At 33.8% G+C, this 12,206-nt stretch overlaps 1 protein-coding gene across 5 annotated transcripts in view; it reads right to left on the bottom strand.

Annotated features, from left to right (window-relative positions):
• The window catches only part of LOC8262211, a 30,037-nt gene extending 19,129 nt beyond the window's left edge, over positions 1-10,908 (bottom strand). The window contains exons 1-7 of one of the 5 annotated variants that reach the window (XM_048370692.1): positions 10,611-10,908; positions 9,188-9,442; positions 8,965-9,098; positions 8,698-8,833; positions 4,464-4,560; positions 4,307-4,373; positions 2,141-2,239 (exon numbers count right to left, since the gene is read on the bottom strand). In XM_048370692.1, coding sequence (XP_048226649.1) covers positions 2,141-2,239; positions 4,307-4,373; positions 4,464-4,560; positions 8,698-8,833; positions 8,965-9,098; positions 9,188-9,440 — 786 coding nt within the window. In that variant the 5' untranslated portion in view covers positions 9,441-9,442; positions 10,611-10,908. Of the gene's footprint in view, positions 1-2,140; positions 2,240-4,306; positions 4,374-4,463; positions 4,561-8,697; positions 8,834-8,964; positions 9,099-9,187; positions 9,443-9,767; positions 10,083-10,117; positions 10,141-10,610 lie in introns of those variants that run through there. The other 4 variants (XM_048370693.1, XM_002519533.4, XM_048370691.1 and 1 more) reach the window with 4 other exon arrangements.
• Between the last annotated feature and the right edge of the window lie 1,298 nt (positions 10,909-12,206).

Here is a 12,206-nt window from a genome sequence, read left to right as displayed (position 1 = left end):
GTGTTTACTGTGAAGTACAATTCAGATGGATCCTTGGAAAGATATAAAGCTCGTCTAGTAGCTAAAGGATTTACTCAAATATATGGAGTGGACTACTATGAAACTTTTTCTCCTGTGGCGAAACTCAATACTATTCGAGTGCTCTTGTCTGTTGCAGCTAATCTAGATTGGTCCTTGAATCATCTAGATGTGAAGAATGCCTTTTTGAATGGTCACTTAGAAGAGGAAGTATACATGGAACCTCCACCTGGTTTGCTCAGAAATTTGGAGCCAAGGTATGTAAGCTAAAGCGATCTTTATATGACCTTAAACAATCTCCTAGAGCATGGTTCGAGAGGTTCACAAAGTTTGTTAAAGGTCAAGGTTATAATCAAAATCAATCTGATCATACTCTTTTCATAAACAGTTCTATTGAAGACAAAATTTCTGTTTTAATTGTCTATGTAGATGATATAATTTTGACTGGAGATGACATAATTGAAATAAGCAGATTGAAACAAAACCTAGCCAAGGAGTTTGAAATGAAAGATTTAGGCCCGCTAAGATACTTTCTTGGAATAAAAGTGGCAAGGTCAAAGAAAGGCATTGTTGTCTCACAACGGAAGTATATTCTAGATCTCTTGAAAGAAACTGGAATGAGTGGTTGTAAACCTTCTGAAACTCCAATTGAAGCTAATTCTAGACTTGGGGAGGTAAAGAATGGTGTTCCAGTAGACACAGGAAGATATCAGAGGTTGGTTGGAAAACTGATTTACTTATCACATACTCGTCCGGACATTGCTTTCGATGTAAGCTTGGTATGTCGGTTTATGCATTCTCCATATAAAGAACATCTTGAAGCTGTATATCGAATTCTTCGTTGTTTGAAAAGTACACCAGGAAAAGGACTTTTTTTCAAGAAAAATGAAAAAAAAGGAGTTGAGGTGTATACGGATGCTGATTGGGCAGGTTCAATCACTGATAGAAGGTCAACTTCTGGATACTGCACATTTGTTTGGGGTAATTTAGTCATATGGAGAAGTAAAAAGCAGAATGTAGTTGCTAGAAGTAGTGCTGATGCAGAATTCAGATCAATGGCACAGGAAGTGTGTGAGATTCTTTGGCTGAAAAGGGTTCTACAAGAGCTTAAAAGATCTATTAGTTTACCTATGAAGTTGTATTGTGACAACAAGGCAGCTATCAGTATTGCTCATAATCCTGTTTTACATGACAGGACAAAACATGTTGAAATTGACAGGCACTTCATAAAAGAAAAACTTGAAGAAGGAATTATGTGTACTCCATTTGTACCACCTACACAGCAGGTGGCAGATATTTTAACTAAAGGGTTATTTAGACAGCAATTTGAATTTCAAGTTAGCAAGTTGGGCATGACAGATATATTTGCTCCAACTTGAGGGGGAGTGTTGATAAGTTAGAATAACTAATTAGTTTTTGGTTGTTAGAGATATGGATAAACATTCTAAGGTTTAGGGATAAGATAAATTAGTTCCTATCTAAGTTTTTTTTTTTTTCTATCCTTTAGCTAGTCTATATAAGTTGTGTTTCTCCTATGTTTGATATATAAAAAAAATATAAGAGAACATTTCTCTTTTTTCCTTTCTCTATAAAATTCTACATTAAGACATAAAAATTTCCATTTCCCAATTTCCAAAAGAAAAATATTTCCAAATTTATTATTAACTCTGCTACAGTGTCCAATTTCATAAACCATTAAGTTGCTATTAAGACCCCAAGGTAGTGGGTAAAATTACACTTTACCCAAATGCATTGCTTCCCTTTTCTTTTTCCCTCCAATCCTTGTTGCTTTTCTGTTTGTTCCTATATATTTGCTAAACTATGGTCACATGGCATATAGTATCTACTTGCCAAAAGTACCACAAGAAATTAGGCAATTAATTTGTGCTGACTATAAAACCCATAGACCATATTGCTTACTGAATTGCCAAACACAAAGTGCTTGTCAAGCAACAAGCCAAAGAAGATGAGAAAGGAAGTGAACCAATGAAGGCAAATGTGATAATAATGGGGAAAACATGACAATTTTTAATACAAAACTTATGTTTGTACAAATTCAAAACTTATATTTGAAGCACATGCTTGGTCAAACATGAATGATGACAGAATAACAGTTACATACCTGTTGCCAGTACTTTACCATCTCACATGCAAGCCTCCTCTTTACTGCAAGAGTGGCTTTGGCACTATCGATTGCCATCCCAAGTTGGATATCAACAACCTTCATCATACAAGAAACACTAAAAGGGGTCATAGACAGTAGAAAGAATTGGAATATAAAATCAGATGGAAAATGTAATACCATAACCCTCAAATCAGAAAGGGACTATCCTATTATAATTATTTGTGTAGAATGCCCCGCATGAACTACTAACAATCAAGAGTTGACTTTTACTTTGGTCAGGCCACCCCACTCCAGTTACCTTACTTCTCCACACATGGGCCGGCATACAATATCAAATAATTACCAGCCAAAAGTGCTGGACTAAGAGTTGTATGAAGCTAAGTGTTGAAGTTTACATGATCCGTCTCCACATTCCATGCTGAAGCTTACATGATCCGTCTCCACAATCCACTCTGCTTGATAAGCAAAGCTTTTGGGCTATCATATTCTCCTAATGAAAATGTCAGGAGTAAAAGTGAGGGAGAATATGATACCTTGAGTCTCGCATCGAATAGGGACTGCTGATATAGACTGAATTTTAATATCCCCATGTGAACTGCTACTAACAACTAGAAGTTAACTTTTAGATCATATAGTTAGATCAGCCGCCAATAGATTGTTACTCCAGTAGTCCAGATGGGCATATATATGTGATACCCCAGGCTCCACATAATGAAGAGATTATTGATTTAATTTGTATACAATAACATGTGTAAACTACTATTAAAACTAGAAGTTGATTTTTAGACCATAAAAGCAGGCCCCAGCCCAAACCCACTGTTAGAGCAGCAATCCTCGTGCACTCAAGTCATAACCTAATATATGATATTTGCTTCCAAAACAAACTCTAGTAATTTATCTTTCGGAAAGAGAGAGGTTGCATCCCTTTTCAAAAATGTTGGTTAATTAGCTCTACGATTAGCTATCATGTAAATTCAGCTTTAACTAATCACCTAGCACTTCCATCGGCTTCATCTTGGCATCTGTGTCACTTAGTTAATGGTGAGTAGTACTAATAGAAGCCAGAAAGAAAGAGAGAAAGAACAAAAAACAAATAAGAAGACATGTTCTTGTTGAAAGTTTTCTTTCTTTGAAATATTGTGGAGTACTTGGAGGAGAGGAATGCTTGCAATTTTGAGGGCCTGGATATTTATTAATTTACAGTGGCACAGTGGCTTTCTCAGGTTCTTTATGGGAAGTTCACCGGCTTTCTTAGAATTGTCCTTAAGTGTTGCTTAACTAGATTGAAAGGTGACAGTTTTTTAAATATAATTAATTGGTGGTTGCTCTTTGGAAGTTGACCTTTGTTAAGAAAATGCATAATCCTCATCTTTAAGTGTTGTGTTCATAAGCTTTACAGGTGTGTCCAATACCCCAGGTTGTAATATTCAATTCTTCTTCTTCCTTGATGATTCATTAATACAGGTGTGCATTTCAAACAAATGTAAACTGAAGCTGTCTATCACTATCAAATTCAAATGCCCTGCAATTAAATTGTCATCTATTAAAGTTGACAATTAAACAGCTTCTACTTTAAAAAAGAACAAGAGAAAGAAGGATTTCCTTGTTATTCCCTTAAACCCTTGAACTGCAGCCTTGGCTCCTCACCAACAATAACCAACAAATAGCCAAAGTTAAACAACCAGTAATCAACTCTTGGTTGTCAAGGATTAAAACCATCCAATCCATAAGATACTCCAAAAACAGTAAATTCTGAAAACCCATTCAATGTTCTTAAGATAATTCGCAAAATTGTGAGCAACTAGAGTTGCACTGCAATACATCTGCCCTAAAAGAAAGCAGTCAAGGAACTAGACTTTGAATCACTTAAAGGATGACATAATACGATAGAGTAGATAAGACTTGATCAAGATCTAATTCATACTGATTACTGTTCTAATTGGCTAATAGTTCTTTAACCAAAATCCAGTGAAATTTCTTAAGCATGTCAATAAAACAGGATTCAGGACTTAATGAACCTTTCCTATTAGAAGGGGTGGCCTGCTAGTCATGTGAGGTAGAGGAGGTGAGATCCATTTACAGTTGCAACTAGAATGAAGCAAAACATATCTATATATTGCAGTTCAATTCAATGAATAAATCCATCCATAAATAAGCTATTACCTGCCCCAACGCTTGCAGGCAAAGTGCTCTAAGAACTCCTTCTGCCAAGTCCACTGGCAAATCTCTCCTACAATCAAAAGCTAATATAGGTCAGAATAAAATCGTAATCACAGGACAATAGGCTCCCTTCTGTTGCAAGTCTTTCAACCATATCAACCTTAGTGCAGCTGGAAACTGTGGGAGCACATGTCGGACCGCACAATCCAGGTATCCTGCAGCCTTCAAGAAAATATCAATGGAAGCACGCCTGCTCTCTACCACAATGAAAGACAATGAAAATTATGCAGCAGAACCAGTCATGTGAATCACAGAACAGGGTAGAAACAAGCATATATGCAATGCACATGGCCTACAAGCTCAGCGAGACCAACTATTGCATGCATATCACTAGCTCAACTAGCATGGTGCATTTTTCAGTATTTATTAAAACTCTTCTTAAACTCAGAACAAAATTTCTACCAAAGTATAAGTTGTAACCGGACCAAAAAATATTTTGAGGAAATTTTAACATGTAAAATACACTTCTTTTTTACTTGTCCTCATTTCTCACCCTACCTATTCTTTGTTGCCACCTAGAAACTTTTTTGCTAACCTAGTAATAAATGTTTATCCAACTAAGAAGTCTCAGTTCGTTTGCACGTCTGATAAATGCCTTTCGACCATAAATATGGGAGGGGTCAACCCCAAGTCCTCTAGCTGTCTAGCACAATAATGAAAAGACTCTAGAAAATAAGTGATGCAGAAAAAAAACGTGCACAAAAGAAAATGAATAGAGAAAGAGAGAAAGAAAAGAAACTAAAATCTGAACTAGATTGAGAATGAAAAATGGAAGACGAGATAATACAGAAATAACAAAAATTATGAGAAGAAACATAAGAAACCAAGAGAAGTATTAGAAATAGAAATAGATTTCTGTTACACCACTCCTCCTAACTACTGTCCTTGAATAGAAAGGAAGTACTTGAGTGGTGACCAAATCAACTACTATGTCAGAAATGAAATCAGAACCTAACAATAACATATCCTATAAACCCTTTACCATGCAAACTTTGACTTGGCCCTATTCTAAGTTTTAACTTAATTTTTGTTTAACAGCAATAAAGATAAAAGCCCTAAGTGGCCCAAATTAATATTACAGCAGAAGCAGCAGCTAAAGTTTTTCTACATTTGCTGTATCCCTTCCCGATAAGAAATTTTAGGAGAATGAAGCAGATTTCTCCAACTAAGCAGATTGCACTTTTGAGTTTCCAAAATATCACTTTGACTTCCCTACTTGCAGTTCTGCTTTTCATGTTAAAAGTTTAAGAGCTTCAAGTTCTTTCAAGGAAATGTATTGGATTTTGTTAAGAATACACATTAATCACTTGGTACTGGAATTCAAGAACTAATAATAGTACTAAATCAATAAAAAGCGAAAAAAATATTCAGAGAGCTAGTGAGAGAGTGGTGGATTAAGCAAATTTCTCAAATGCTTTGAAAAGGAGATTGTGGTTTTCCTTTGTACAATCATTCATTTACAACCAAAACAACCATATAGGCTTAACAGCAGTAGCAAATTGAATTAACTTCCCTTTGAAAGCATGAACTTACTCTTAGAACCAAACAGCTCATCTTCACATTCTGAGGCTATCTCTTTATATTTAAAAGTTGATGAATTTTTATACAAGGTTTGATCATCTCTACTTATGAAGGTCACTTGAACAAGTATCTGGCCAATTTCCAATTAGCAATCTTAACTAAATCTAACAAATTAATTTACCAGGTCAACCAATTCAGAGTCAAACCGGCCATGTCAAGTGATCTTTGGTCAGGCTTCATCATCCCCAATTCTAAAGTTCAGCCACACAGGCGTCTGATCATCTCCAGACCCCAGTTCTAAAGGTCACACAAACAGGTGATCTAATTGATTTCAAAAACCCTATTCAAACTGATTACTTAAGTTTAGGTTTAAGAGAATTTCCAAATGACCCCTCCCAAACCCCTTATGCATTGCAACATTGAAAGTGAAAAGAAAAGGAACTCACAATCCCATTAATCTCTTAAACCTAGACTTTGGCTCCACATTGACAGTCAATACAAACACAGTCGAAAAGAAAAGACCTTTATGACATTTTATCTAGGACCAAAGCCCTTTCTGTCTATGAATTGTTAAGAACCCCTACTTAAACAACTATAGGCCTTCCCTAAATCCATTCCTTTTCATTTTCCTTCTGAAAGATCATCTATGATTTGGTCAGCAATACATGTTGCACCTAGAATCAACCTTCCCTCACCGAAATCTCTACGACTAGAAATAGTATATCTTAAACAAAAGAAAACCTATCCGATAACACCTTAGCAAGGATCATATAATAGTGTGAAATTAAGGTCTGACTGGCATTGTTATTACAGTTGTTGATAAGGAAAAGTAAAGAATATTACATTGAACATGTGGACTAACAGTAATAAAAAGTTGTTTGAAAGGTCAACTCGACGCATTAATCATAAGAAATTCACAGCAGCTAAACAACAATTTCAAATTTCTTTTTGCAATAATATCTATAAGGGTGACTTTTTCAAAGCAGCTTCAACCTCGACACAGAACAGAAATTAGATGGGCCAAGTCTTGATTAGACATTCTCCTTAAGCACATGAGTGGTAAAAGTGCAATCCACAATCTTATCCATCAACCAGTAAACCAGAGAGAAAAACACACTCAAGAGACAAAAAGTAGAAGGGCCATGTAAATCCATCAATACTATGAGCCTTCCCCTTTCCACTTCAAAACCATGTTCCTCACTTCGTCTTCCTCAAAAGATCTCCCTTCAAAACTAGTTTTAACCCAAAGAATGGGGCGATTTTAAATGTTAAACCATCAGTCTAAAAGTTATCTTCTTGTGATATTACTCTGTATGAAAACATCATTGCAATGAAAAGAAGATTCATAAAATGCCACATCCCTCCAATTCCATCTCCTAAACAAAGCTTTCTCTTCACTTATGCCAACAACCTTGTAAGTAAATCTGGTATTTATCTCCATCCTCACCCAATAGGGTATAAGGTTTTTCTTCTTAATTACGTACTTCTCAATCTGTACTCCTCCCAGAACCTTATCTATATGTCTATCCATGTAGCTTAGCTGCTATTAATGTGTTTCATGGGCTCAGGAGTTAGGAGTAGCATCTCAATTCTCAAGTTTTACTCTCGACCTGTTATGTTAGCTGGGATGTTTTACATAGTCTAAGAGGAATTCAGTGTATGAAATTTTTAGTTTGCATTCAAGTCTAAGTCCTAGTTGATTAGAAATACTATCATGTTAGCTCTATCAATTATATGAACCAGTGGATTAGATAGAATTTTTTACCATTTGTTGGATTTATGATTCAATTCTAGCTCTAGCAAATGAAATCTTATGTGCAAACAGACTGCAAAAAGATCCAAGGTGTGCAAGTTAGAGATCTTGATTTTTCCTTTGTCTTGACAAGTAACTGAAATGCTAATTTGATTTTGCTCCATTAAATCGTAGGAAGCTTTTAACTGACCTAATTTACTTCTTCATCAAATAACATCAAAGAACCTGAATTAACCCAACTTTCTTTCACCCATCATACTAGATCTCTAGATAGTTCCAGAACCTAAGTTCTTTGTTGGTTTTAACATCTGACTTTGATTTTCTATACTATTAGCCTTCACATACACTTAAAACATAATCCACCAAAGCTCTCCTGTACCACTAACTACCTGTAATTCATTTCTCTTTTGAGCTCTCCCTCCTGGAGTCTTCCAAAGTGATAATCTGACAAACCTTTCCTATATCACCTACTAACTTAAATTCATTTCTCTTTTGAGTACTTCCACTTGGAGTCTTCCAAAGTGATACTTTTCACTCCAATTTACCTCATTCGTCAAACTCACAAAAAGATAATAACAATAATAATAATTCTTATTTCTTGATATAAACATTGCCAATTTTCCAATCCCACCTGTAAGAACATCTTCACCCTGCATTTTCAGAGTGTATTTTACAGTAGGATACAGTTAGCATGTATCAAATTGATAATTGCAGGACAAACGAAAAATAATTTTTCGCACTTTTTGTCTGCCACATGGTTAGTCTATGGAAAATTATTAAATTGACTATGCAAATTTATGAATAGCAAACATTTGATAGGCTAATGTCAGAGATAGGACATATAGCAGTTAATTTCCAAGTCCCAACAGCAAAATGAAGAGAACATTGTATGTATGTTCACCAAAAAGAAAAAAAAAATTAAATCTTGGAAAACTTAGGACTTCAATATAAAGTTCGAAATAGCAAGAGCATGATTATGGAGGACAAAAATTTTAACTATAAACACACACATAGAATAATCCCCTTGCACTGAAGCATGTAATTTTGCAGAGTTAACTACCTGCTGATACTTTTGGCTGATAACCATCAGCAGATGTTCTTGGAAGAAGCAACAAGTTGGCCTGTGAAAGTAATAGCATTGCCATTAAGTGCAAAACTGACAACACCTCGTACCATGCATTGGACATGGCAGTTTCCTGCAAAATTACTTATTCATATCAATTCAACATTTTTTCAGTGCATAAAATTGGAACCTCTAGATGGTGGGAGAGGGGAAGAGAAAGAGAAGGATCTTATTAACAGATAATAAATATTCACACGCGCCCACCTCTGCATCATCCTCTTGGTTTATCCACACAAATTGCACCTTGTGTTGTAGATGGCTTCCATCTTTAACTAATCCCAAAAGAATAGGCAAGTAATCTTCAAGGGCCTGATGAAGATCAGCCAATGTTGAACCTCCTTCAAACAACAAATCAGTTTGACAGATGAACAATTAAATCCACTACTAATCTAGCATGGTATGCACATCACAATATTTTACAACCTACCATGTTGAGTAGCATTTTTTCTCTTTGTTCTTGTGACTGTTGGTGCTTCTTGCCCAGCCATAACTACAATACGAGTTCTTAAAGCGGATAGGCGTTCCACTAAATTCTTTGACAAGTGGTCTCCCAGTGACACAGAAAAATCGACAGCTTTGGGTATCCGGAAACCTGGTATATAGACAAAAACTTCTCCAATACTCCCTGGTTTCCTTCTGTTTCCACCAGATTCCTTTGGTGTAGACACTATGCAGCCCATATCTTAATATTTACACAATACACCAATCGAAATGATAAAATGTCAGCAACCAAAATAAAAATGAGGTCTTTGGCATGTAATAACTTGCTTGCAAGGAATGACAGTGATAAAATAACAAAGAAAAAAGAGTACAAGGTAATGACTCCAACAATATGAACTAGTACAAATGATTCAAAAAAAAATTCAGAGAATGTAGTCACTACTAGTCAGCAATCACAAGTTAAAGTAAATGAAAGAACTAAGCAAACTATAAAAAGAAGTAATAAATGTCCCAACCAACAAAAACACAAGTAGTAGATCATTCACGAGCAGTATCCAAAGACCTACCAGAAGTCTCCAGAGAGTTTTGGACCTGCTAACATAGATAGCTAATACATAAGAATTTTTTATATATGTAGATACATGATTATCAGAAAGTTGACAGACGGGCCACAAATTGTAGTAAATTTAGAGTAATTTCTTCAGAGAAAAAGGGGAAATAGTAATAGGACAAACAAAGAGTTCATGGTAGAGAGAGCAAAATCAACAAAAGCAAATGAATCACTTCACGAGCAAAGCATGATACTGGACAATTTACTTTCCATCCTTGAAAGATGTAAAGTATAATAAAGCATTCATATGATCAAAGGAAAAAAAAAAAAAAAAAAGAACTCAACAAGACATGAACCGCTGCTCACATGAAATGTCAAAAGAAAAATGTGAAAGTTAAGGAACTCTGACTCTCCAACCAGAAACTAAGAGGTGACATAGAAAAAGGTTGGTCAGCAAGCGGGTTATAAAAGCTCATTTAAGCGCATATACAAGTGGGTATTCTTATATACCAAAATAAGCAATCTATCTATAACTCAAAGCAATAAGTAGATGTTGTTGCTTCTGTCTTGACATTAACTATCAAATTTGTTGCTCCTTTGCTGTACTCCAAATTGATTCAAGTAAAAAAGATACTAAAGTGGTCTAACAGACAAATACCCAGAAACCAATTCTGCTAAAAAAGATAAGAAAAAGGTAAGAAACAGCTGCTGGATTTCTTTCTGACAGAAGTAATCAACAAGAATTAGACAATCAAGAAAGATCCCAAGAAAAGAAAATATTTCATCTTTCTTAAAACCTCAAAACTTTCTAAGCAACCAAACAACTAAAAGAGAAAAAACTAAATTATTGAACTCTTACCATAAAGGAAGTTGGAAGTAAAGAGTCAAAATTGAAGCCAAGGAAATAGAAAAAAAAATCCAAGAAAAAAAAAATGAATTAAGAATGTGTTTGTAATAGAGCTGTGAATTTCGATTTTAAAAACAAGAACCCATTTTGCTGTCATTCATTGGTTTGATTCTTCAGGGGGTTAGAGAGAGAGAGGCTTTAGAAGGTTCGATTGGAGAAATTGGAATAATATAATATAGGATATAAAAGAAGAGCATAAAAATAGAAAGGAAGCTTTTTCTGTAACAACCCTCTGCTTTACATAAAAAGTAAGTTGTAAAAAACATCAATAATTATAACCATAAATGCCTTTTCCTTTTTCCTTTTCCTTTTTTTTTTTCTTCTTTTCTTAATTTACTTGGCGCTATTATTTTAACTCAATGATTGGGTAAAGGAGAAAAAAAAAAAAAAGTTATCGACTCCTATAAAAGTCTTTATACAATCTGGAAAGTTCCTTTACCAAATCATTAGCACACAAGTTTGTGGGTACTCTTTCAAGGGTAGCCTCGGGTTGTTCCAGCCACCGGAAGCTCATCCCATGACTTCTTTTTTTCTTTTTTTGTCTCTATTATTAACGTTTAGTATATATATGTATGTGTTTTAATTCGAAATTTTATTCTTTTAAATGGTAAATGGTGTTTTGTATGGTTATGTTTGCAGTCAGTTGTGATGGTAATTTACTACGGCGTTTGGACCTCTCGTCGGTAGTGCTCCTGTGATCGACGGTGGTTAGACGAAGTGAAGGAAGTTTGCCAGCAATGTGGAAGGATCAATTGTGACGGAGGAGTTTGAAACTTGTTGTCTATTAAGTAGGAACAGGGACACTGTCATTCCTAAAATTAGTAAACATTATTTTGTCAAGCCCAATAAATAACTTGAGGACCCAAAACTAGTAACTCTATTAACATGTCTAATCCAAAAACAGTAAGTCTAAAAACATGTATAATTAACTTCTTTATTTTATAGATTCATATTATAAATAATATTACAAGTATTTTTTATTTTTTAAATATAAAATAAAATATATAAAAATTAAACTTCATTCTCCACTCTATATTTAATAAATACATTATAAATTTTTATATATTTAATTTAATTGATATTTGTAATAAAAAATCAAACTAAAAATTAAAATTATTAATAATTATAAAAATAAAAATAAAATAAAGAATAAAATAAAAAGTCTATTAGATTTAAATAAAATAATAAATATAAAGAGTATATTAGACTTAAATAAAATATTTTACTTGTTATATTTAAATATACCCTAAGATACTTTTTATTATAGAAATTATGTTTTTTAAAACAAGAGCCCTGTTGGGATGCTCTAAATAAAAATATAATTTTTATTTTTAATTAAGTTTTAAAATAATAATTTAAGTTTGAGTTATTTTATAGTTAAATAAATATATTTTTAAAATTTAAATAATTTATAATTTATTTTAAAATTTTAATTTATTGAACAGATTGTATAAATCAATCTAGTTAAATAAATATGTTCATATTTAAATTTAATATTTTAATATAGTATTATATTTAATTTAACTATTTTATATTATATATTTATTT

The sequence above is a fragment of the Ricinus communis genome, chromosome 2 (assembly GCF_019578655.1).
Source record: "Ricinus communis isolate WT05 ecotype wild-type chromosome 2, ASM1957865v1, whole genome shotgun sequence".
Classification (NCBI taxonomy): Eukaryota; Viridiplantae; Streptophyta; class Magnoliopsida; order Malpighiales; family Euphorbiaceae; genus Ricinus; species Ricinus communis.
This window is presented reverse-complemented; position numbering and strand designations above follow the sequence as displayed.